Genomic DNA, 26596 nt, shown 5'->3' with positions numbered 1-26596 from the left:
GTTTCTCTATCTGAGAAAATGGTATAATTGAGGACACTTCTCTCTTAAGGGTATGGATCCCCATGTAGATACTGAACAGGAACTTTGTGTTTCTTTTGCCAGAGCTCCTCTGTGCAATTTGCAAAATGCCTTGTGCTAATGGATTGAAATCACTCTAGGAACATTGAGTTTTACTTGCCTTTCACCTGACAAATTTCCCTTTGCACATGTCAGCATTATGCCTGGTTAAGCTTGCAGATTGAAGTGCTTATGAGGAGCAAAATAGTTCTAAGGCTTGCAACTGAATAAATGAGAAATAGAGGCATAACTTTTATGGATCAGTGAATTGCTGTTTTTAGAAATGCTGTATGGAATAGTCCAACCACTTTAAGGTATGTTGTATGTTTCTACTCTAAATATATGGCAGCTTTCTACAAGCTTAACATTTGACCTGCCCAATCTAGCAATTGATTTTACACATCTCTCTTTTTTTCTGTTGTGTCACTTCTGCCAGATTTTCCAGGGCGGGGGCCATGTCTCATTTCTTGTTATCTTCTGCGATATATAGCATGATTACTTGATTTACAGCAAGGTATTGTTCATCTCATCACTCCATTCTTTTGTCCTAGCTTGATAGTTTAGCAAACTGCAGCAGCAGGAAATGGGCCAAAGAGTAAAAATAACATTTGTCTTATTTTAGTCACTTTCTTCCAGTCTTGAATGCCAACAGAAATGAATGAACTCAATGTAAAGAGAATATCTTTGTTTCTGCATGGGGTAAGGTAGAATTAGAGAGAGAGAGATGGGGAACGGACAGGAATAGGTTGTGGTTTCTTCTGCATACAGTTAAGAATATTGGTTTCTATACCATTGTAGAAAAAAAACAAAGGGACACTTGTTGCTGGTGATTTGTGCACTGGTATTTAACGTAAAAAATTGACAGTCTTTAACATAAAGGTTACATTTAGATAGTCTGACCATATGAAGGAAAGAGAAATAGCTACACACATAGTATAGAATGTGTAGTAGGGAGGAAGTGTGATGTGAGGAAATGAACAAAAGCCTTTTGAATTAAAACTTAGGTTCTAGTTCTGATTGTGCCATTAAGTTGTTATATAACTCAGGATGAGTTTTACTTTCTTTGGGCCTCAGCTGCCTTGTTTGTATAAAGCAGAGCATTCATAGAACTTAATACAAAATTAGTGAAGGTTTAATCAAGATTAATAAAGTCTAATTTTTATTTAAAATGCTGAATCAGTTCTTCCAGAAAATGAGAAAATATTATAAGGCTCATTAATCGTTATCTACATCACCATTGAACTTATCAATGGATACGACATGCTACCCAAGGTGCTCATTAAATATGCACTGACTGAACTTGTTTAATTACTCCATATATAGGCTGTTGAAAAGGCTCCAGTGTATGATATGAGAGATTCAAGCTGACTATAACCTCTCCCCTACTCTCCTTTCATGCTACTGTGCTCCATTTGGTCTAGAACTGCAATGGTACCTATGTTTTTATTTAAGAAAGGCTGCTAGGAAAATTCCTACACACTCCCTGTGAATGTCCTGGATACTATTTTCTAGTTCTGTCTCATTAATGTATTAGCTTAAATCCACTTATCACATCTCAATAGTTTTAAGCATAAAAGTAGAAACACTGGCTATAAGGGATATTTTGATGGGAAGTAGTCCGTGAGAGGAACAAATCTGTGCCAACTAGAAAAGCCTGCTTACGACTATGGGTCTTGGATTGGATATAGAGCCCAGGCAGTTAAAGTTGTGGTGTGATGATTCAGTCAGGCCTGAAGGATAATGCACTGGGGAGGAAGAACACAGGGTTTCTTTGCATCTTCCCCAATATTTGTCAAGAATTGGGTCCATCTGTCTAATCAACCTTTCTACTAGACTTAGACTATAAAAGTGCAAAGTAACCTTAGGGATAATCTAGTAGCTCCCTCATTCCACAGATGAAATACCGAGATCAAGAGATAGAAGGGACATTCCCAAGGTCATACCACTAATTAGTGATAAGATCAAGACTAAAAGGTAGGTGTCATATGTCTCTGATTAGTGCTCTTTTCCATACACCCTTTTTCTCTCAGCCTAAATCACCTATCTTGGGATTTGTAAAAGCTTGCAAGTAAAGCAGATTAGTTTTAAAGTATATGGCTATCCTGGAAAAAAAAATAATGAAGTGACTCTCTAAAACAAAATCCATTCTTTGATATCTTAACTGACTCCTGTTCATAAAGTATAACAAATCAAATGATTAAAAATTAAAAAGTACCTAAGAATATTCGCTATTTCAATAAAATCTGCTTCTAGCCAGCTACGTTTGTCTGGTGTTTATGATTAATCTATGATCCTGCTCAGTCACTAAACTCTGTCCCTGCAGACTATTACTCTAGTTTGATCTCAAATATCTGACACACTAAAGTGGTGCTTGAGCTGTTCTGGTTCTGTCTTCACAAACAACAAACTATCAGCAAGGAATATAACTTTGTCACTTTAACTTACGGCCTAGGTTTTCTTTCCTAGTCCCCATGATGAGCTGCTTTGGATTCTTGGGCCTCTGGACCTGCCTTTTGGTTTCCCATCTTCTACTTGGTCTGTTTCTCCCACTCTGTTACCCTCTCTCAAAGACAAAAATAATTTAAAATTAACTTTACTGTGTGTTAAATCCTGATCACTATTTTTTTTTATTATTATTATTATACTTTAAGTTGTAGGGTACATGTGCATAAAGTGCAGGTTTGTTACATATGTATACTTGTGCCTTGTTGGTGTGCTGCACCCATCAACTCGTCATTTACATCAGGTATAACTCCCAATGCAATCCCTCCCCCCTCCCCCCCCTCCCCCCTCCCCATGATAGGCCCCGGTGTGTGATGTTCCCCTTCCTGAGTCCGAGTGATCTCATTGTTCAGTTCCCACCTATGAGTGAGAACATGCGGTGTTAAGTCAGGAAACAACAGGTGCTGGAGAGGATGTGGAGAAATAGGAACACTTTTACACTGTTGGTGGGATTGTAATCCTGATCACTATTTTTTCCTCCTCTATTAAAAGAGATTTATTAAGGTGTTTTAATGTGTCTAGTACTCTACTTACTAGGTGCTAGAGGAAAGAAGAAAAGGATACGTAGTATTTATTGAGCACTTGTTATGTGCCAAACCCGGACTTATTGGTTTTTACTTATGATATCTCTTGTAATCTTAACAATGTTCCCCAGGAGTAGGCATTATTATTTTGTTCATTTTACATGAGGAAGAAACAGAAAGAGAGAGAGAGAAAAACAGAACGACTGGTTGAAGATTACTCAAATGAAGCTGGCATTAGAACGCAAGTCTCTTTCAAAGGATTCCTTCAAAAGTTATCATTCTAAATAAAAATCATCGTGTTAAAAGGATTAACTTGAAGCAAATTTGTGTAGGTGGAAAATATTGCATTGGATGCCTTCCCTCTGTCTTTCCTGCCTTCTTCTTCTCCTTCCCTTTGCAAGATCCTTTGCTAACCCTTATGATCTGGCATCTCAAGTAATCATAATATGTCACCCACCTAAAACTGTCCCACTCTATGTTCCTTTAATTCATTCTACCAAGTAAAATGTATTCTTTGTATTTCATTTCTTCCACTTTCTAAAGGAAAATCTAGCTTAGCTGATTGATTACAGTTAATAGTCTAATACATAATCCCTTCTTGTAGTATTTTCACTTTATCAGTAGATTTCTGGACACATAGTTTCTTAAAGGATTGAATCTATAATGGGACATTTCTGGCAAGATGACAAGCTTCAGCAAGTGATCATTAGGTAAAGCAGAGCAGAGGAAGCTGGGGTATGGTTTTTGGTGTCCCTAAATCACTGTACACAAGAAACTATCTACAAGCATTTTAAGGGTACATGTAAGACAGCTTTGTGTAGAAATTAATTTGTCTCCTAGCATCAGCTGTGCTGACAACCACTGGCCAGCTGGATCTCCCTCCACATGTACTTAATAATCAATGAAACAGTTGTGGTCATGCCAACTACTTAGAAAAGATCACTAACTGAGAAAAAGACAGCTTTTACACTTCAACTTTATTATGAGTTTAACAAGAGGCTGTGTGATTTTTCTAACATAGTTCACCATAGTTAAGGGCTCCTTGTGACCAGGAAGTGACACATGAACCCTTCCACTGACATTCCTACCTTCACTCACTCTTTCCAAAAGCTGCCATGTCAAAAAGAGATGCCAACTGCTAAAGGGATTCTCACTCACTCTACTTCACTACCACTAATGACTAAGTGTAACTCAATATACTCTCCTTTTCCTGTGGTAATTGATTTTTGAGATCTCAGCATCCACTTGCTAAAATTTCCCAGCCCTCTCTGAGCGTCTTCTCCATGCTGCACCTGACCATTGCTTTTCTATGTCTTTTAAGGCATGAATGAATTAATCGAGCCAGATTCTCCAATGCTTCGTCAGGAGACTCTATTGCTCTGATTAAGAAGTTCCATCAGCACCGAAGGAAACAGCAGGTAGTCAAATATGATCTTGACTTCTATTTCGGCATCTTTCCTAAAATAATACTGTTTTACCCTGTGGGTCCTGGACAGATAATTAGAGCCTTTGCTAGCCACATGTTGCACATTTGCTGGTCTACTTGATAGATTACCATTACCAGGCAATATCCTGGTTCTAGCAATCAAGATGTACACTCTTACAGAACATGAAAAGCTGTAGTTTCTGAAGTATTTGATAAAATGTGGCATTCTTTTCAATAGTGCTCTGCTGAGTCTTTTTTGCCTGAGACAAAGAAAAAATAGTCATACTGATCCTGTCTTTATTTACTATCTTGACATTTTGTTTACTGTGAATATTTCTATCCATTTCAATTTAAAAAATACTGCATTGAAATACTATTTCTCTTCATCACTGAGTTGTTTTTCAACCCCTTAAATTTTGTGTCCAAGGAAAGTGCCTCACTCATCTAACACTAGTCCTGGCGCTGATTTTTATGGGCTGTTTGACCTACTTTTTAGCTTCAAAAGGTGATTTGGGAAACTAGGGTACACAGTGTTTATTCCCATTTTGAAAGTAAGTCTATGCACAGATTAAATACATGCTTTCAATGTTAAACTTATATAATATAATCTCACTCAGCACACACTGGCCACTCTACATGCATACAATATTATAATATGTGTGTATGTTGAGAAAGCTGATGCTGTTTGTGGACAAGAAAAATTACAGTAGCCATAGGTGAATCACTTGAATGTTTGGCAAATTTCTATTCATTGATTGGTAAGTATTAGGTTAGGGGCAGATTTGGAAGATGCAGATTTCAGAGCAGCAAGTGTTTATGCTGTTTGCTTTTTAGTTCTTTGTCTGGAATCTCTTTTTAGAAGAAGTGTATTGCCCAAGCACAAACCTTTATATCTAATCATTGTAAAGGAACATGTCTAATGCTTGAGCCTAGTTTGAAAAATCGTGAACAAATGACTGTACAGTTCACCTAAACATGGGGGAAAAAACACCCCAATCATTGTAGCATTATGTTATAGTTCAAACCAGGAGGTAAGAGTTCTAACAGCTAATAAAACTCCTGTAGTGCACATATCCCCTTCATGATTTATACAAGTATTTAATATTAGTTTGATGTAAAAATAATTGTGGTTTTTGCAGTTAATATAGGTAACGGCAAAAATCGCAATTACTTTTGCACCAAACTAATATATGGGTTTATGGGTATCTGGAAGCCAAATTAAAGCGGCCCCATTTTTTTCCTTTTCTTTTTTTTTTCTTTTTCTTTTTGTTTTTTCGTTTAGGCCACCCCATTATTTCTTTCTAGTGAGACTTTCTCATGAAAGGGAAATGAACCTCTGTTCAAGACCAATTGAGCCCTTTCCCCTGATGTAATCAGGATGAGTACAGTTGAAAGCTCAGTGAGACAGGGATAAAAAAAGTAGGTACCTGTCTGAAGCATATTGTTTGTAACATTCATATATTAATATATTAGTGATTCATGTTAGGTAGGGTAGCCTACACAGACAGTGACATATTTTGTTTCTTTTTTTTTTTTTTTTTTTTTTTTTTTTTCTGAGACAGAGTCTTGCTCTGTCGCCAGGCTGGCCAGGCTGGAGTGCAGTGGCACAATCTCGGCTCACTGCAACCTCCACCTCCTGGATTCAAACGATTCTCCTGCCTCAGCTTCCTGAGTAGCTGGGACTACAGGCATGTGCCACCACGCCCAGCTAATTTTTGTATTTTAAGTAGAGATGGGGGTTCACCATGTTGGCCAGGATGGTCTCGATCTCTTGACCTCGTGATCCGCCCACCTCAGACTCCCCAAGTGCTGAGATTACAGGCGTGAGCCACTGCTCCCAGCCGACAGTGGCATATTTCTATTGTTAAAAGTTAATGAGTACAAAAAAAAAAAAAGTTAGGGTGAATAAGACCTACTATTTGATAGCACAGCAGGGTGACTATGATCAATTGTACATTATAGAGTAATGTAGAGACTGCAACTAGATTGTTTGTAACTTCAAGGATAAGTGCTCAAGGGGATGAAAACTCCATTCTCCATGATGTGCTTATTTCATATTGCATACCTGTATCAAAATATCTCATGTATCCCACAAATATGTATGCCTACTATGTACCCAGAAAAATGTTTAAAGATTAAACATAGGAAAAAGTAATAATCTATTGGCTAAAATGAAGTACTATACCTCTGTTGGAGGTATTAACAGGAGAAATTGCCGGTTCATCTTTGCAATCCTGTTATGATACAAAATTCAAATTAACTGGGGGAAATTCAAGTGCATTTCCATTTATTAATAGACATGAAAATCCCTAATCAAGGTATGATGTCTAGTTACAGAAAGAGAGAGTAAAAGAGAGAGACCCAACCACTACTACTACCAAACAAAAAAACAAAACAAACCAAAACAGCAAAACATTTATTCATAGATGTATAAAGATATTCATGAAAATTTATTAAATTATTTTTTCCTAGATACCTTAGATAGCATTCAACCTTTGGCCACAACATTTGTGTATGCACACAGTTATCTTCCACTGCATAAAATGCTAAGAATTTGTTTACTTTATATATTTATATAGTACTTACTATAGAGCTTTATAAATATTAACTCATTAAATATTCATAGAGGTAGGTACTATTATCATCTCACTTAACAGATGAGGCAACTGAGGCACAGAAATATTTAAATAACCGGCCCAAAGCCTCACAACTAAGAAGTGGCAGAGACAAGGTTTGAATCCAGTAAGACTGGCTCCAGAGTCCATGCTCTTCTTGCCTACTGTAAATCATGCCTTATTATTTATCAAATATTTGGATATTATATAATATTATATACCCATACATATGAATAAATGTATATGGCATGGAGAACCAAGGCTATTTAAAACCCAGAAGTAAAATGACAAAATATTAGAGCTAAAATTCCCTTTAAAAGTTATCGGTTTAACATGCTTATTTTAGAGAAGAAATGGGGACCCACAGAAATTAAGTTACTCTCTCAGGGTCACACAGGCATTCAATTGCAGAGGTAGAATAAGAATTCAAGACTTCTCATTCTCAGTCTATGACTAATTTAAGTAAAGACCACAACTTATACTTTCAAATAAATGTCATCATTTTGAAGGTTACTTCACAAGGCTGTATGCTTATCTTAATGATGCTGTATTTCACCAAATATTCTCATACTCTTTGAAATTGTCTTTGGAATTAGTTTGATCTAATCAAGAAAAAATGAGTCTTTAAACAATGTCGTCATATCATGCTTTTGAATAAAAATGACATTTTTTCTACTTGATCTCTAACTTCACTGTTCAGACTGGCTATTAATGGTTTTTGATTGTTTCCCAATAATTTACCTACCCTTAAAAATCAAAGATTTGTCACCCATAAAATTATTCTAAAGAATATGATGCATGTTCTGAGTGTAATTCTAAAAGAGAATTCCAAAAATTGAAATACGCATATAGACCTTCACAGTGACAGGTTTGGAGAGACAAACTCATTTGGATTCCTGATTTTTAAAAAATTTATTATTTGAAGAAAACATTATCACTGTGGGGAATCCCATGTCCTAAAAGTTTGAACTCACTTATGAAGTATAGAAAGTACTAACTGTGTGTGGTGTGTAGGATGTGTTTCTTGGGTAACTTTTCTCAGATTTAGAGGTTCCAAATGAAGATTACTACTCATCCTCTCAGGCAAAAGAGATTTCATGAAGATGTATACCTTGGTGTGGTATGTAGAATGTGATGATAGCATACCTACAGAGGTTTTGAGAGTTAAATAATTCAGGTAAGTAGAGCAAGAAAATAGGCAAAGCACAAGTTAAATCAGACTAATATTATGGAGAAGGTCAGACAAACTCAGTAGAAGTCTAAATAGAAGGCATTGAAGAGAGAAGGGAGGAATTAAAGAATACTTCAGAGTTGAAACATTGAGCTATTGGTGTTATCAGTGATGTTCCTAATGTTGGGAAGGGCAGGGAAATAGAAGTGTCCCAGTTTTAGATAAATTTCCACTTAAGATTGCTAGCTATTTGTTTTAACCTTCCTTGATCCTATCTGGAAAAGCTTGTCTAAATGACAGATAGATAGCTAAGTAGGTAAGTAGACTAGAGGCCTATCACAGAACAAATGATGAAAGTATATAACCACTTGATGGTTATTTTAAAATAAAAATAACCAGAAAGTGCATATTTGTAATTAAACTGTTACTGATACAATCGCTGAAACAAACAATTGGGTTTCTGAACGTCAGAGTTATGTTTCTAATCTCTTTGCACCTGACAAATACTCATGTTGTTAGGTACGCCAAAGGGACATCTGAACTCAGGCTCTTTGCCATAGCTTAGAGGTAAACATCATTCCCCTAAAACTTGTTTAAATTTTACAAAAGAAACAGGCAAAAAATACATTGAACTTGATTTAAATCAATTTCAAGAATTGGCTAGTTGCTTAGTTTTCACTCTAATGAAATAAAATCATTAAAAAGCAACCAAATATTGCAAATAACATCATTAACAATTATTTTATTTATGGTCATAAGTTATGGTTTAGAAATACTTTCTCTGTTTAGATTTTCACACCATATATTTAAGGGAAGGAAGTTAGATATAAGTAAATAGCAAGCCAATGCTTAACTTACATATAAAGTCACCCTAGCCCAAATTAATTCCATAGGGCCACTGGTGTTCAGGAATCTAGCCTTATTCTCTGAGTGAATAATGATGTAGGGGATAAACAATTAGCCCGTGGCACAAATAAAAGGGAGCAAACCAGCAGGTACATTTAATTTTAAAAATATTATTTTTTTCTAAACTGCAGGTTTTGGAGGCCAGTGTCTGTTCAACTTTTTTGGGGGGTACTTGCCAATTCCTTTAGCTATGGTGGGCAGGGACTTGTCATTTCCTGCCATATGAAGGCAGCAAGCTATGACAGGGAAAATAAAAATAGCACTACATTGCCACAAAGAAGTGTGGTCTACTCCATTTTGGTGCATGTGTGTGGAGAGGAGGTGATGCTTTTTTTTTTTTTTTTTTTTAACTGACTTGCTTTCGTTTTTACTTTCTTTGATTGTAATCCGATGTGGCTGCATAAATGTATCTCCACAAGAGTTGAGATTTTTAAATGAGGCAATAACTGTGTTTTGAGTTGTGTACTCTGCCTTAGCTCATGGATTGCAGATAAAGATGGTAATTTTCTAGCTGGAAGATTTTTTTAAAGGTTAAATGGACGTGAAGCTAGAGGGGTCATTGTTGCTGCAAAGGAGGTGGTTTATTTTGCTTGTTACTAAAGTTATTTCAGTTTGCTTCACAAACACTTAAATGAACACATTGTGATTATTTGGGGGAAACCATGCAGGAAATCCTAATCAGTTCAATGGGCAGTGTTCAAAGCAGTTATTTTTATCCATTGGCAGGTGACCAGTAAGGAAGAGCAAATTTCCCGGCAGATAAGCTTGAGAGGAGAGGAGAGACAAGCGTGTAAAGACAAAAAATCTGAATGCAATTATCAGTTTAAAAAAAAGTTTTTAAAAAAATGACTTTGGGATTTTCAAATGTAAATGTTTTTCAGTGGCCAATATCATTAAATAAAACAATAGCTAACAATTACTAAATATGCCTTTAGATTTTATAACTTGAATGGCCTTTAAGTGCTCTACTGCAAAGATGATACAGAACTGGACAATTTAAAATAATGATTCTGTAAACATGCAGATGTAGTATCTATTTAACAGGTGTTTCTTAAAGATCTACTAATGGGCATTTAGTAAAGAACTATTCTAATTGTTACAAGGAATGCATAAATTAATAGGACAGTGTTCCTACTCTCAAAGAGGTTACAATCTAGTGGTTGTGTAGACAACTATCTACATCATTAAAGAGATTGAACCATATCAGGCTATGGCACAGGTACATGCAAGATGCTATGGGAATTTAAAGGAAGAAGGGCCAATTCCAATGTAAATGATTCAAGGAAGATTTATGGGAAGAAATTAGATAATCAAAATATCTCCTATTAGATAATCAAAATTTTCCCACCCATCAAGGTGATAAAGTGTTGCTGGGAAGCTGGAAAATAAGGATGTTCAAGTTAAAGTCAGACAGACAGAGACATTGAGGTACATGCTGTATGCTAGAACAGTGTGGCATGGTGGAAGCCTAGGGCATTTGAAAAGGTGTAATAATAAATCAGGCTATAAGGCAGAACAAGGCTTAGAATGTTAGATTTTTTAGGCCATCGTAGTGTGGACACTTGAAAGATTTTACACAACTTAATAAGATAGTTCAACCTGTATCTGATAAAGGCAATTGCAGAAATATGTCAGTCTAAAATAAGAAAATCTTGCTATTTAACGTATTAAAAAGTAAGTAGGGCGATTGCTCTTGTCAAAATTTTATAAAAAGAGAAAACGTGAATTTGTTTTTGCCTTCTGAAATACTGCTGAGTGTTACTGATATTATGCTAAAAAGGTACAGAAAGTTTACTTTTGCCAGCAGGATATTTACTAGTCTATTACTTTTAGGTAGGAGACAACACTGTGTCCTTTGAGTTAATCCAGAATGGAGGTCCATTGTCTTTCTGCAAGAACATCTGGAAAGATTGGGAAGAAGGGATTTTTCTCAGTTTCCTAGATACTTTTTAACTAAAACTGTAGACTACAAGAAAAGAAGAGATAATATATTTCTGTTTTTAAAGCCAAAAAACAAAAGCAGACAACATTGACCTGCCAGTCCTCCTTCATTAGATCCCAACATCAAATTGTATTACTTTTTATCCTATGAAATAAGGAGTCTCCAAAAATGAACCAAATATTGCAAATAATGTAAATTACTGAAAATTTATTTAGTAACAGAATATTGTGCAGCGGACACAAATATATACCATTCCATTCAAATATTGTCCATACATTAAGCTCTAAGGCCCCACATGATCTCAGGCAAGACTTGGGATGAAGTCTGCTATCATGTAGGACACTTTATACATCTCGTACAGGAGAGCAAAATGTGTGGGCCTTTGTGAATCTAGTACCTAAAAGATTATTGTGGGAAGAACAGAGGGAGTCATATGAAATAGTCCCATATGAATGGTTTTCACCACTCCCTTCCAATAAATATATATGATGCTATCTGAGAAAAATGTGACAACAGTTCTAATGAGGACCTACATTATTATTTGATTTTGATATTTCATACTTGGAGCATCCTTATTATAGACTTGTAGTAGAGTGAGCTCCAAATGAATATGTTATTACCTGGGCACTTGGATCATGGGTACAATACATTTACCACAAGTCTTTAAGGTTAATCTAGGAATCTCTCCCCGCCCCCACCACACCCCTATACCTTCCTTTGGAGATAGTTCCAGGGTACCTCCTACTACTCTAACATTTTACAATTATAGTTCTGTTCTCAACTGTAGTAGCTTACAAAAGAAAAAGACCATGTAGGAGATGCATTAGAAATTATGTGTCACCTTCTGCTTCCACCAAAGCCAGGTGGCTTGTGCCAGACATAGAGTTGTCATCACTGGTGGAAGATTACTTAAAGACTCCAGACATCTTTATTTTTAATGACACTCCAGTGTTACTAATCAAAAGGATAGTTCTGAGAGCCACAAGTTGCCAAAATGTTTGGTTTGTTTCTACTAATCAGGAGGGTTATGACACGGGAAGGAGAAATATAGGCCCACAATACTGCTTCCTTGCATGTCGTTACTGCTCAATGACAAAGGAGGCTTATTTTCTGAATTGAGGGATAAAGTGAATTCTTCCAAAGTCTTGCCTAATTGATGATAGGAAAAATCAATTTTTTGATTTTTCAATCAAAAGTATAGGAAAAATGGTAGAAAATTGAGAAACAACGAACCATAATCCTGTTTAGTAGGAGTAGGAGACGAAACATGCTACCAAGATCCAGAAAATTAATACAAGTCTAGCAAAAGATAAAACTGTGCCACTAAGGGAGGCTTATTTTCAATCATCTGTAATAATAGTGGTCAATGTTTTGCACCTCTCATCCATACCTTCCTCAAAACTTAATCTAAGGACAGAATCTAGTGTCTGTCATTTAAAATGTAAGAATGAGATACCCGTATTTTAAATTAATTGTGTAGTTATTGATATACAAAATGTTTCATGGGCATATTTTTGTGTGTATTTTCTGAAAGCTCTGTGTGCACTTTATAGAGTAATTACTGAGAGGCCAACAATTCGTTTTTGTCACTTGTATTTTAATATTTAAATTTTAAAATTTTAAATCATTTTAATTAGGATTATTTCTAAAAGTTTCTGAAAACCCTAATGTCTGCTTAGAGACTTCTGTATTTTTTTTTTGTTCTTTAAAATGAAATTTTAAATAATATATTGGATAATATATTGTGAAGAAAATGACTCCCAAATATAAGTAAAGAACAAGTAAACGAGGAGGAATAAAACGAAGCACTAAGACAAAAAGAAACAAAAAGCTGATATAGTAACTGAGCACAGAGGCCAAGGATGCAAAAGCTCTGGGATCTACTGGGATATATTGTACATGCTCCAGAAATTCTTAGTTTGTGTGAAGCACTGACATTTCCAGGGAAAGCTTGCCAGGTTTAAGTTCCTGGGCCCCATCTTTAAAGGTGTGAGTCTGGCATTTGCAGCCTAAACTCTCTAGGACAAAAGGCTTATCCTCAAGCAAAAAGGAAATTGGGCCCAAACCAAGTAGGAAAGAATGTTTACCCTCCTTCTTCTTAAAATAAGGATTTTCAGTCCCTTAAAATCACACCATATGGGGTAGCTACCTATACCAACAATTCTGGCCAGAGCCTGGAGTGAGACCTTGATAACTGGTTTCATTTTCCATTCCATGCTTGGTCTTTCTACCAGACCCCATAAGGTTGGTTTACTCCTCCCTTTTCACAGGCTATTAATCGTGTGGAATAGTGGATAGGGCACACTCTCAAGGAGAAAATTGCAAGAGGACTGCAAAAAAGTGAAAAGGGCCAGAAGAATCTGATTATCTTGGACCTTAGTTTATTTTATGTAAGCTTGGAAGCCCATAACTTTCCTTTAAAAATCCTGTTTCTTGTCCAAATGTTCATGTTTTCTCTGAGACACAAGGTGAACATTCAGAAAAGCTGGAGGAAAATCCCCACAGCCCTGTCAGCACGGAGAACAGGAAACATACAGCTTTCCCACTGTAACATATTAACTTGTGATCTTCTCATCACTTCAACTAAGTGGAAATATTTGAAATTTAATGTGTAAAATGGAACTTTGTAAAATTGTGACTTGTCTCTTAAGAGCTGGAGTATACACACCTGGAGTACTAAAAACAGAAGACACTGATAGCCAGCCAGATATTTGGCTACATGTAATCCTAAACTGTCTGTTCAGTGTTTCATAGTATCCATCATAAGTGATTTAATATTTTCACTAGTCTTTTAACCGTGTATAGATAAACAAGGTTTGCGAACCACTATGAATCACAAGTTAAACAGTAGTCAACAAAATGGGGCTGTATAATATTGTTTGCAAAAGACCATAGTATGTATAGACTTAAAGGGATCTTTTTCTTTCTTTCTTTCTTTTCTTTCTTTCTTTTTTTTTTGAAATGAGTCTCGCTCTGTTGCCAGGCTGGAGTGCAGTGGCTCGATCTCAGCTCATTGAAATCTCTGCCTCCCGGGTTCAAGCGATTCTCCTGCTTCAGTGTCCCAAGTAGCTGGGATTACAGGCACGCGTCACCACACCCAGTTAATTTTTGTATTTTTAGTAGAGACGGGGTTTCACCACGTTGGCCAGGATGGTCTCTATCCTGATCCTGTGATCCGCCAGATGCGGCCTCCCAAAGTGCTGGGATTACAGGTGTGAGCCACTGTGCCCAGCCTAAAGGGTTTTTCTTATTACATTAGGCTCTGGTTTAGATCTAAACTTAGACCTAAATTTAGTTGAATCTAATTGAGTTTCTTCTACATGTAAAGTAGCTGTGCACTTTGGAGGTGAAAGATTATAATGGTCATGAAAACACTGTCTTTGCTGGCAAGCTGCTCACAATTTTGTGGAATGAATAAGAAAGGGACATATTTCTGACACAAAGTGCTTTGGGAGTTCACAGGTAGATATGATCACAACTAGGCAAGATATCACAAAAGTCTCATGAAGAAGGCAGCATTTTAAGATAGTGGCCTTGGAGGACAGACAGGATTTCAACAGGTAAGGATGGTATAGAGCAATTTAAGCAGAGAGAAAGTCAAAAACACAGGCAATGAAGATAGGAAAACAGCGAATTCCCGCAAAAACTTCAGTTTGGTTATGTAGCTTAACAAAATAACTGAACTGGTTTTGGTATTGCCCTTTATCACTCAATGAAGATTCTCGGATTTTAAGGCTGTCCAATTTGGTTATCTGTGACGCTTGTTAAAATGTAGATCCTTTGGCTCTACTCTTTGACAAATAAGATTCAGTCGTCCATCTGGGAATGCACATCTTTAATAAGCACTCCAGTTAGCCTAGGTGCCAAATGTTGAAAAACCCTGCCTAAGTAAAAGGGAAAGAATAAAAATAGACCCTGAGAGGTAAAAGCAGTGTAAGAATACACAGCCTAACTTTTTTTTCTTTTTTTCCCAATGGATGGTAGGGGCAGGGAAGCGAATAGTAGCTAAAGGTCTTGTTAATTTTCGTACAGGTTGAATAGCCTGTGGGGTCCTCAATACCAGTTGGTTTCCCTATTCTCCAGAATATGAAATGATCACAAATTAAGATATATGAGAAAAGGCAATATGACTGGTGATGTAAGGCTGAGTAACAACCTTCTTGCTGTCTCCAAGTAATTAAAAGAGTACTTCTCAGAGCAGAGACACAGAATGCAGTCTGATTAAGAGGAAATGGTTTTCAGATCTCAGCAGAGAAATTTAGACTTAGCTAAGTAAAATAACTTCCTGGCAAAAAGGCAATGTTCACAATAACTGTATTGTCTGTCTACACATATGTGTTTCCTCTCTTCATGAAACTGACCTGGGGGAACTTGTAGATGTTGAAGCTAAGATAAATTGGGAGCCTGGTTTGAAGTGACATCCAGGAGCACCTCTCTTTAAAACTGATTTTTTTAAAAAAGTGATAGAATACTCAGTAGGGCAAAACTGGTGAATTTCCTAGGAGAACTAACTAGGCAAATACTTTTGAAAGCATTTTATTACTTTGAAGATTTAAAAAAAAAAAATGAAGCCCTGAGATTTGCCTGTGTGCTGATCAGAATTAGGAGGAAATTGTTCTGTTCTCTTCTGTCCAGAACTTGTGATTACTCATGTGTCATAATGGTACAATTTCCTCTAATATACGTGCACAGAGCTATTCAGTTTCACATCATTTGCAGTCACTTGCAGCACACTAGGTCTGCTTTTTCTGGGCTTAATAAAGTGTGCACCTAACCAGACTGTAATATAAAGTTGAATTTTGAGCAAGTGGTTGCTTGTTACCTGTGATGGGATGGTTTCTGGACAGGGCTTCACAACCTAAAATGTAAACAAAATGTGCTGTTTCACTTACCATGAAATTGAAGTAAAATAACAATAATAATTTGTTCGGGGGCTCAATGAAGCACACTTCAAACCACATGGATTTGATCATTCAAAGCAGGATGTTTCATAATTCCCATTTCATTTTTGTTCTTCCCACACATATCTTTAAAGTTAGTTAAGTTCTCCTAGATTTCAGTAGCCTTGAGGCAACTATCCAGTCACCTAAGCTAAACTTTATTTACCTCAGAACAAGGGTCATAGACCCAACTGAGTCAACTTTCTATGGATTTTGATTCTCTGTTCTGGGGCTATATCTGCTGTCTCAGGTAATTAAGAGGTGACTAAATGACTCCAGTAAATGGGATTATTTAAAGAGAAGCTGGTTGTCCACTTATTTTTAGACATATAGGAATGATTTTGATCAAATGATGGTTCAAGGACAAATGCTGGGCTCGCTATATCAAAACCAAATGGAGAGCTTTGAAAAGATACAAATGGCATACTGTACCCCACGAGTACTCAATCAGAATCTCTGGAGGAAACACCCAGAAGCTTTTATTTTATTTTTTAACCTTCCCCAGATGATTCAGATAATCAGTAAGATTAGTAAAGCAGTAATCCAAATCATAGTTTCTCAAATGTTAACACGCAGAAGAATCATCTGAGTTCATTGTTAAAACACAGATCTTGAGGCATCAGGTCCAGGGTGACGCTTGAGATTTTGAATTTGTAACAAGCTCCCAAGTGTCATTCGTTCATGTATTTTGATTTATATTACTAATATAAATTAATTTATATTTATATAAATTATATATATATATTTATATAAAACAAGGGGCTAGATTACTTCTCATGTTCTTTCAAGCTATATTTTTCTGTGATTATAAAGTGCCTTGTAGAAACTGCACCATATACCCTTCCCTTACATAAGAATTTTTCATTCAAACTAGAATATTTTTCTGAACATAGGCTTTTCTTTTTTTTCAAAGCTGGGCCAGGAAATAATTGACTTATTTTATTTTGCTTGCAGCTCTGCCTTTGTTTCCTACTTTTTAGATTTTGACATATAGCTGAAAAAGTCCCAGAAAGCTGATCTTTCCAAGTTAATCATCCCTGAAGAGTGGCGGACTCATTGTGCACTAAAGCAATCCTTTCTTCTATGTGAGCCAAAAAAAGAAAAACGGCCTGCCAGACACCTGTAAAGAGAAGGCTATCATCATATAGGAATTTGAGGAACTGCTATATGGTACATTCCTTTTCCAAATGGGAGAGAATCAGCTCTCATGATGTCCCAGAGGGCCTTAAAATAAACAAGAGGGAAATTGTAACAGCTTGTCATCTGTGCTTGTACACTAGACTTTCATGTAGTTACTCTAGAGAAATCTAAATAAAAAATGCAGATAGTTCTTTGAAAAATCCTTGAATAATATGTAGAGACTCAGGCTGACGTGGTAAAAAAAAAGGAAGGTTATTTTATACTTGGTATCTCCAACCCACTGGCAAGCAATCTTTTGGAAGGAACAGCAGTTGATTGTGAATTTAGGTTTTGAACCACCATTAGGCAAAGATAGTTTCTCTAGAGAGAATCATGCCTGCTAATTACACATGTACCGGGCCAGATGGAGACAATACAGATTTTCGTTACTTTATTTATGCAGTGACATACACTGTCATTCTTGTGCCAGGTCTCATAGGGAATATATTAGCCCTGTGGGTATTCTATGGTTATATGAAAGAAACAAAACGAGCTGTGATATTTATGATAAACTTAGCCATTGCTGACTTACTACAAGTTCTTTCCTTGCCACTGAGGATCTTTTACTACTTGAATCATGACTGGCCATTTGGGCCTGGTCTCTGCATGTTCTGTTTCTACCTGAAGTATGTCAACATGTATGCAAGCATCTACTTCTTGGTCTGCATCAGTGTGCGACGATTTTGGTTTCTCATGTATCCCTTTCGCTTCCATGACTGCAAACAGAAATATGACCTGTACATCAGCATTGCTGGCTGGCTGATCATCTGCCTTGCATGTGTACTCTTCCCACTCCTCAGAACCAGTGATGATACCCCTGGCAATAGGACCAAATGCTTTGTGGATCTTCCTACCAGGAATGTCAACCTGGCCCAGTCCGTTGTTATGATGACCATTGGCGAGTTGATTGGGTTTGTAACTCCGCTTCTGATTGTCCTGTATTGTACCTGGAAGACGGTTTTATCACTGCAAGATAAATATCCCATGGCCCAAGATCTTGGAGAGAAACAGAAAGCCTTGAAGATGATTCTAACCTGTGCGGGGGTATTCCTAATTTGCTTTGCACCTTATCATTTCAGTTTTCCTTTAGATTTCCTGGTGAAGTCCAATGAAATTAAAAGCTGCCTAGCCAGAAGGGTGATTCTAATATTTCATTCTGTGGCATTGTGTCTTGCTAGTCTGAATTCGTGTCTTGACCCAGTCATATACTACTTTTCCACTAATGAGTTCCGAAGACGGCTTTCAAGACAAGATTTGCATGACAGCATCCAACTCCATGCAAAATCCTTTGTGAGTAACCATACAGCTTCCACTGTGACAACTGAATTATGCTAAAAGAAAAACCAAGCTGAATATGACCTGAAATGCAAGTACCTCAGAACATATCTGCAATACCCAAGCCACGGGGAAGAACTCACAAAAAAACACAGCTTTTCAGTTCTGCTCTATTTTACTGCTGTGGGGAATTCACTTCTTCAAAGCAGGACCTATGTGGAGCATTATGATCCACCATTATTGATGTTGACATATCCATGTAGTAATTTTTCATCAAGTCTGTAAATCTTAAAATATCAAATTTCTGTGACATCCTACAAACATATGCTCTCAACTCTAGTCAGTACTTTTACCTGTGACCCTCAGGCACAAAAAGAGTATTAGCTTGGAGCCACCATAAGCATTCAGTTTTGTTACAGCAGATACTGAGTCTTTATATTCAGAGGAGATGTAGGTGTCTTTTTATATTAGTAATCACAGTTTACATGCCTTTTTCGTATGTTTGGTTATATTTTAGTGGGATGGATGATATATTACCCTGTGTAAAGAAAATGTTGTAAACATAAGATCATTTTTATCTCTCAAGTGTGATTCCGTTTCAGAGTTTGAAAACTAAAATAGCTGTTTTCTTCATTTTTGTGTCAACATGAAACATTATTTGTCACACCCGTTCACAGAATGAAAATCTGAACTCAGGCCTCTGGCATATTTAAACTAAGAACAATATACATATTTACCTATGATAACCCTCTGTGACTATAAAAGATGCCGTGTTGCATCTACCTAGGACAGGTAGTTTGTCAAAGTCCACACAAGGTGACTCAAATGGCCTCTAAGCCCAGGAGAAAGCAGAAAGGTGACAATCACAGTTCTGGCTCTCTTACACTTTTTCTAAAGAACATTTCTGGAGATGTATGGACCTGCCTAGTAGAGGAAGTTTTTAATCATGCTTCGAGAGATACATTGAGGTAATGTTGACAGGTTCCTGCACTTTCTGAGCCTATGGAAAAAGTAGTGCACTAATGAATCATTAAACCTAGGTCAGAATGAAAAGATGAAGCAAAGTTGGCTAATCCTTTTAAAATTCTCATCACATTTTATTTCTTACTCTAATATAAGGACATTTAGCTTAGACTGCCAAGTTACTTACCCAAGCCAGAGTAAGTCTCTCTGCCCCATCATTGCATACATATTGCGGTCAGTCACATGGACCCTAGAATCCACGTTGATTTTTTTTGGTCTAGCTTTGCCCCAGACATACCATTCTAAAGCCTCCAAAGTCTAGCTCTTAGCAGCTAGGGAAGGCAATTATTTTACCTTTTAAAAAATGTATAGAAAACTAATTTGGTCAGCCTTGGGCAACCAATGGCCAATGACTTGCCTACTACCTGTTTGGTACTGTTTTGCGGGAAACAGACCCAGGATATTAGTCATAATTAAATCTTAGGTTGTAAGTATGATAATATTTTGAAACATGTTTTAGCAAAAAGCTGTAACTTTAAGAAAGTTCTACTTAAAATCTGTGTGCTATATAATGAAGATAACTTCTATGTCTCACAGAAGGAATGTAGAACCCAATCAAAGGCGTTATCATATTTAGAGGAAAGGGGTTGTTTCAGGCATACAGTTATGATACTGATACATCAGGGGAAAACTGGTGACATCAAAATGAATTCTAATATCTAGACTGATGGAAGGTTTTCTAAAGTTTTCTTTGGACAAGTGTTGATTTTACACATATGTTGTTTTTAAGATAATACCCTATTAGAAAACTGACTTTGTGCTGCTAGCAAGTGTATCTATGTGTCTTCTAACAATTCATTGTAAGGTATATGTTTTGATGTGTTAAATAAGTTTTCAGTAAGTGTTAAATTGTATTTTAAATAGCGTAACTATAACTGTGTCTTGTCTCTTTGCTTTAAAGTGTCTTTTTTTTAGTATAATTTAGTGTTGTAATAGGATTGCAAGTAACAATTTTGTGGAATTGTGAAATAACTGGGTACTTGTAATGTGAGAGTCTCATCTACACCATTTGTGCTTACTATTGTCTCGATTAGCATGAATTACACTTCTTAAGGTCACTTTGGAAGATGATTGATTTGATTTGACTAACATATTGATTTCACTTTGATTACATATTTTTTAAAGAGGAAGGAAAATATTTTCAGGAGATGATTGACCTTCTTAGAAGAATGGTTGAGGGTAGGACCCATTTGTTAGGCAGCCCATTTACATCATTCCAAAAAAGAACAAGTATTCAGTATTCTTATGCTGCTGAGCTGAGGACACCCTTTTTCCCCAGGTCTGCTCATCTAAGTTTGTATTCAGTGCTCTGATTTACTTTATTCACCCCCGATCCCATCAATATGTTTTGTCTTCTGCTTGATTCCCTTGCTCTCCCAGGCAGCAACCTGATCAATTCATTCACACCATGGTGCTAATAGCTAATGTTAGCTTAATATTAATTTACCCAGAAATATCTGAATTCCAGGCTTTAGGACTATGCATTAAACCAAAGTGGTGACTTTCAGTGGAGGGCTAATACCTACTGAAGCAGACAGACTGGAGGGAAAGATATTTTGAAGAAAGTGGGTCCTACAGCACTGCCTTTCATATTGTATATAGTAAGCAAACACCTACTTTGCTTGCCATAATGAGAATGCTGACTTTTAAGAAATTAAGAAATGTATCCATGAACATGGCTATCAGTTTCTCAGATGTCTGCTCATCTTCTTTTCATTTTGCCACTCTCCTTTCCTATACTGGGCCTGACTTTCAGGGGAAAGTCTAAACTAGTAGCTTACTAATTTAGGAGTACTGCTGCAGCTACGATCCAGACAGCAGCCTCTTCTCTGAGCTTCTCCATTCCATGGCTTATCTTTCCTCCAGACTTCTCATTTATCACTCTCTGGGTTCCATGAAATTGTGGTGCAGAGAGAAAACACCCTCAACCATAGTAACGTATACTTCAAGATAAATAATTCCACATTTCCTATATAAAGTTGTTGAATTTTGATTCAAAAATGCATAAGTATTCCAATAAGAAAAACTTTGAATATGTAGTGATTTCTATGTAAAAATATTGTCATTATTATTATTATTATTGAATTCAAATGGTTTATATGTTTTCATTGTCACTCAGTTAAGCAGCCAATTCTATTAACTGATAATTCCACAAAGAGAAGCCATCTGCCCCAGGATCAACAGAACAAACTGCCTTGGGCTGAGAGGGTGCATCTGTGGAACTCTTGCGCAACTTACATTTTATGTCCCATTTTGATTTTATTCCCAAGATACTGTGAAAATGTTGCACTTGGAATTTATTTATGGCTATAACTTATAATATTCATTTTAATAATAAAGATTATCTTTGTAATTACATAGAAATTTTCTGCGTCCAGAAGTCAATGTGTACTTAGTCACTTCTTTCAACACACTGATAGACTTGATGATCTTTGTTAGTGTTCTCACATGCATGGATAAAAGTCCCCTAAGACTCTATTCTCGCTTTTTCTCTCTTTTAGAGGTGCAGTCTATTCTTGAAAGGAAAGATAAGCCACATCCCCAACTTTATCCCACTCTTTCCACTCACTCCGTCCATAGATAGACGTTTTATATTCATATTCTGCTAAAAATTATTCCCCATCTTCACTGTGGACCAAGTTTTTGAGAACTACTTAAAGCAATACATTTGTAATGATGGAACAGAGAGAATATTTTCTTCTTAGTCTTAAGGGTTGTTAAGATGTGGCAGTCTGAGTTTTTCTCTGGATTGTCAGGGGAAAATAAAATCTCATCCTCTACTGTCCCCCCGTGCTCTTCTCAAAACAAATCTACTTAAACAAAAAAAAATGTGTAAAGTCAGGAAAATTGTCTCTGACCCTTTCCTCAGCCTGGCTCTCTTTCTTCTACTTCAGTAACTCCCTCATCATCTCACCTATATCCCTAGCACTTCCAAGACCCCAAATATCTTCTATAATAACCAAATTTTTAGGAATTACACATTTTGGCTGTTGCAAAAATATTATCCTAGGAAGTGGTGAAGGGTTTCCCAAGGAAGAATTTTTGATGCTTTGGTAAACCTGAATAAAATAATGGGATATAGATACCAGACATGCCCCATGCTTCAAATGCCCTCACATTTTATAGAGACCTCTTCTGTGCCCTCCTGAAGTCTGTCCAGAAACAACTTCACTGTCTTTGCCACCATATTTTGATGGAGTGGTGGAGGTAGGGGAGGAAGGCGTATGAGATAAACTCTCAAGTAAATGTGGCTATTTTCACTTGCTTATTTCTTAGTTATTAAAGGATGTGGTATGGGGATGGGGAGAGCGAATTGTAATTTTACTGAACTTCACAGACCATTTCCTCTTCTGCAGAACTTCTTCAGCCTTAACCACTACTTGATTTTGCCAAATAATTCAAGTAATATAAATATGCCAATACTATATTGTTTCTATTGTTTGTTGAATAATTATCTTCATCCTACTTCTTACTGTAATGCATATCTTCTGATTCAGCTACAGGCATAGCCCTATTCAACACCTTCCACTTGCCTTCTTGTATCTCTTCAAAGAATAATAGAACAACTGCTCCATAGGGAAGGCTGTCATTAGGCCTCCCCTTCTGACTCCAGCATTTACTTTTAAGCAAGAGTTCTTGAAGTTTGATTCTGGCCCATAATAGTGAGATTTTTCAGACATTTCTAAGCAATGTTGAGTATCTACAACTTGTAAGAAGACTTGTAACATTCATTATCTTTTAAAATGCTACTCTAATAAAAGGACAAAAATAAACAAAAAGAGTTTGAAGAAATGATGGTTCAAGTTATGACACTGGCGTGGAAGCATAGAGGAAGCAGTCATACTATAAATTACCCACACCATCTTTGCATAAAGTAAAACCCATAATAACATAATTTCAGCTTAAAAATGTTCTGAAATCACATTACTGCCCTCTGTCATTAAACGAGTTTAACTTTTTTACTAAAATGTATATAAGGAGATAATACTATGAAAAAAGTAATTCAGTAAACATTTTACTATGAGAAACTTCAAACACCTTCATAAGAAGAACAATAAATACAATGAACACCCATTATTGAAATTCAAGCAATATCAACACATGGCCCAGTCTTCTTTCTTCTATGTCTGCATCTAATCCCCTACTCCAGATTATATTAAAGTGCATTCCCCTTATATAATTTAATCTATGAATACTGTAGTAAGTCACAGTATCATTTAAATGAACTGTTTAATGTATGATCAAAAGGTGCCGAGGAATAAAACTGATTTTAGATGTATTCAGTAATTACATCAAACACTAAATTCCGAAAAGTAGAAGAATTTCCCTTTGATTAATCTGATCAAGTTTAAACTCAGAAAATATCATTTATCAACCTGAGTCTTTTTTTTTTTTTTTTTTTTTTTTTTAGGTAGGTGTTTCTTCTACTGCAGAAATGTAATGCAGACTAATGTTGAATTCAGTTCAGGGTCTCCTTGGTCCAAATTATGGCTCCCATGAGAAGGAGTCGAGTAGACTTAGCTCCACTGAATATAAAAATACCAACGTTAACAGACTACATTTCCACATTGTAGTAAAAATGGTCCACTAAACAATACTCATAGAGTAGTATTAGAATGCATCTATGTAAATGTGCACTCTGCAATGTTTCTGAAGCTTATGTGATAGTTATTTGTACTCTGTGAATACTGCTCATAGATAGGTGGGTAGACTTCTATAAAGTTTCCCTCAAGCATTACACATTTTCTACCTTTCAATTTCTTCTGACAAGAATGGATTAGTTAGGCTATGGGTTCAACTGTGGTTAACAGAAATGTAGCTTAAACTACATACAAATATATTTCTCTTTCATGGAAAACTATTAGCCAGCATGGTGGCTTTTCTTTGCAAGATGTTTTGGACATAGACTTCTGTACTGTAACACCAACATTTCTTGGGTATTCTTCTAATCTAAATGGTGCAAGATACTGTTTAAAAAATTAATTGGGGGATCACATCAAGTTAAAATATTTCTGCACAGCAAAGAATATAATCATCAAAGTGAAGAGACAACACGCAGAATGAGAGAAAATATTTGCAAACTACCCATTTGACAACGGATTAATAACCATAATATATAAGGAGCTCAAACAACCTTATAGTAAAAAATCTAATAATCTGATTCAAAAATGGGCAAAAATTTTGAATAGACATTTCTCAAAAGAAGACATACAAGTGACAAACAGTCATATGAAAATGTCCTCAACATCACTGATCATCAGAGAAATGTAAATCAAAACTATGAGCAGATATTATCTCACCCCAGTTAAAATGAGGTTTTTTTTTCCTTAAAGAGTGGCAATAACAAATGCTAGCAAGGATGTGGAGAAAAGGCAACCCTCATACACTGTTGGTGGGAATGTACATAGTGGTGTTAGTACAACCACTATGGAGAAGAGTTTGGAGGTTCCTCAAAAAAGCAAAACTTGAGCTACCATAAAATCCAGCAATCCCACTGCTGGGTATATAACTGAAAGAAAGGTCATCAATTTATCAAATAGATATCTGCACTCCTATGTTTGTTGCAGCACACTGTTTACAAATAGCTAAGATTTGGAAACAACCTAAGTGTCCATCGATAGATGGATGGATAATGAAAATGTGGTACATAAACACAATGGAGTAAAATTCAGCATAAAAAGAATGTGGTTCTGCCATTTGCAACAACATAGATGAAAATGGAGATCATTATAGTGAAATAAGCCAGGCACATAAAGACAGACATCATATATTCTCACTTATTTGTGGGATCTAAAAATCAAAACAGTTGAGCACATAGACATTGAGAGTAGAAGAATGGTTACCAGAGGCAGGGAAGTGTGATGGGGGTGGTGTTGGGGAGGGTGGGGATAGTTAATGGGTACAAAAAAAAAGAAACAGAATGAATAAGACCTACTATCTGATTGCACAACAGTGTGACTATACTCAACAATAACTTAATTGTAGATTTTAAAATTACTTATATAGTGTAATTGGATTGTTTGTAACTCAAAGGATAAATGCCTGGGGGGATGGAAACCCCATTCTCCATGATGTGCTTATTTCACATACCATGCCTGTATCAAAACATCTCATGTGCCACATAAAAATATACACCTGCTGTGTACCTACAAACATATATATGTATATTTTTTGAGATGAAGTTTTGCTCTGTCACCAGGCTGGAGTGCAGTGGCATGATCTCAGCTCACTGCAAGCTCTGTCTCACAGGTTCAAGCGATTTTCCTGCCTCAGCCTCCTGAGCAGCTGGGACTACAGGGGCATGCCACCACACCCAGCTAATTTTTGTATTTTTAGTAGATACGGGATTTTACCATGTTGGTCAAGATGGTCTCGATCTCTTGACCTCATGATCCACCTGCCTTGACCTCCCAAAGTGCTGGGATTACAGGCGTGAGCCACCACGACTGGCCATCTACAAACATTTTTGAAAATTAAAATAAATAAATAAATAAATGAGAGATCCTTATGCAGAAATGGCTCTAGTGTCTTGGGCTCCTACATAAGCAAAGTGAAGCTCAATGTAACAGCAAAATGAAGTTTAAACTTAACCAATCAGAAACTGCCAAAACCCTATAACTAGGGACTTTCAACCTCAAATAAAGCAAATTCCTATCTGTAGCCAATCAAGTGATTTCTTTACCTTGCTTCCACATTCAACCTATAAAAGCTTGCTACTCACACTACTAAAGCAAAACTCCTTAAACGTCTTCTGTTTCTGAGTGCTGCCCAATTCACAAATTGCTCTTTGCTCAAACTCTGATAAATTTGATTTGTGTAAAGTTTTCTTTTAATCATATCTTATCACATGGACATTGTAGCTAGTATGACTGAGAAATGGGGAAAAGGAGGCATGCCTCTTCCCTTTAAGTGGATGACAAGAAATTGTGAATATTTTTTCTGCTTGCAAACTACTAGCTAAAAATCAGCTATGTAGCCCTGCCAAACTGCAAGGGAGGTTAGAAATTATAGTCATTATTCAGGTAGCCATATGCTA

The 26596-nt window shown here is 36.4% G+C and overlaps 1 protein-coding gene across 1 annotated transcript in view; it reads left to right on the top strand.

The window, feature by feature from the left end:
• Positions 1–25421, top strand: part of LOC105464383 (G protein-coupled receptor 174) — a 34050-nt gene extending 8629 nt beyond the window's left edge. Inside the window, exons 2-3 of the mRNA XM_011712222.3 lie at positions 4405–4501; positions 17038–25421. Of these exons, the coding sequence (XP_011710524.1) occupies positions 17596–18597 (1002 nt within the window). The 5' untranslated portion in view covers positions 4405–4501; positions 17038–17595 and the 3' untranslated portion in view covers positions 18598–25421. The remainder of the gene's footprint in view (positions 1–4404; positions 4502–17037) is intronic.
• The last annotated feature ends 1175 nt before the right edge of the window (positions 25422–26596 follow it).

Source organism: Macaca nemestrina, chromosome X (genome assembly GCF_043159975.1).
Source record: "Macaca nemestrina isolate mMacNem1 chromosome X, mMacNem.hap1, whole genome shotgun sequence".
Taxonomy (NCBI): domain Eukaryota; kingdom Metazoa; phylum Chordata; class Mammalia; order Primates; family Cercopithecidae; genus Macaca; species Macaca nemestrina.
The sequence above is the reverse complement of the archived record's forward strand: the minus strand, read 5'-3'. Positions and strand labels throughout refer to the sequence as shown.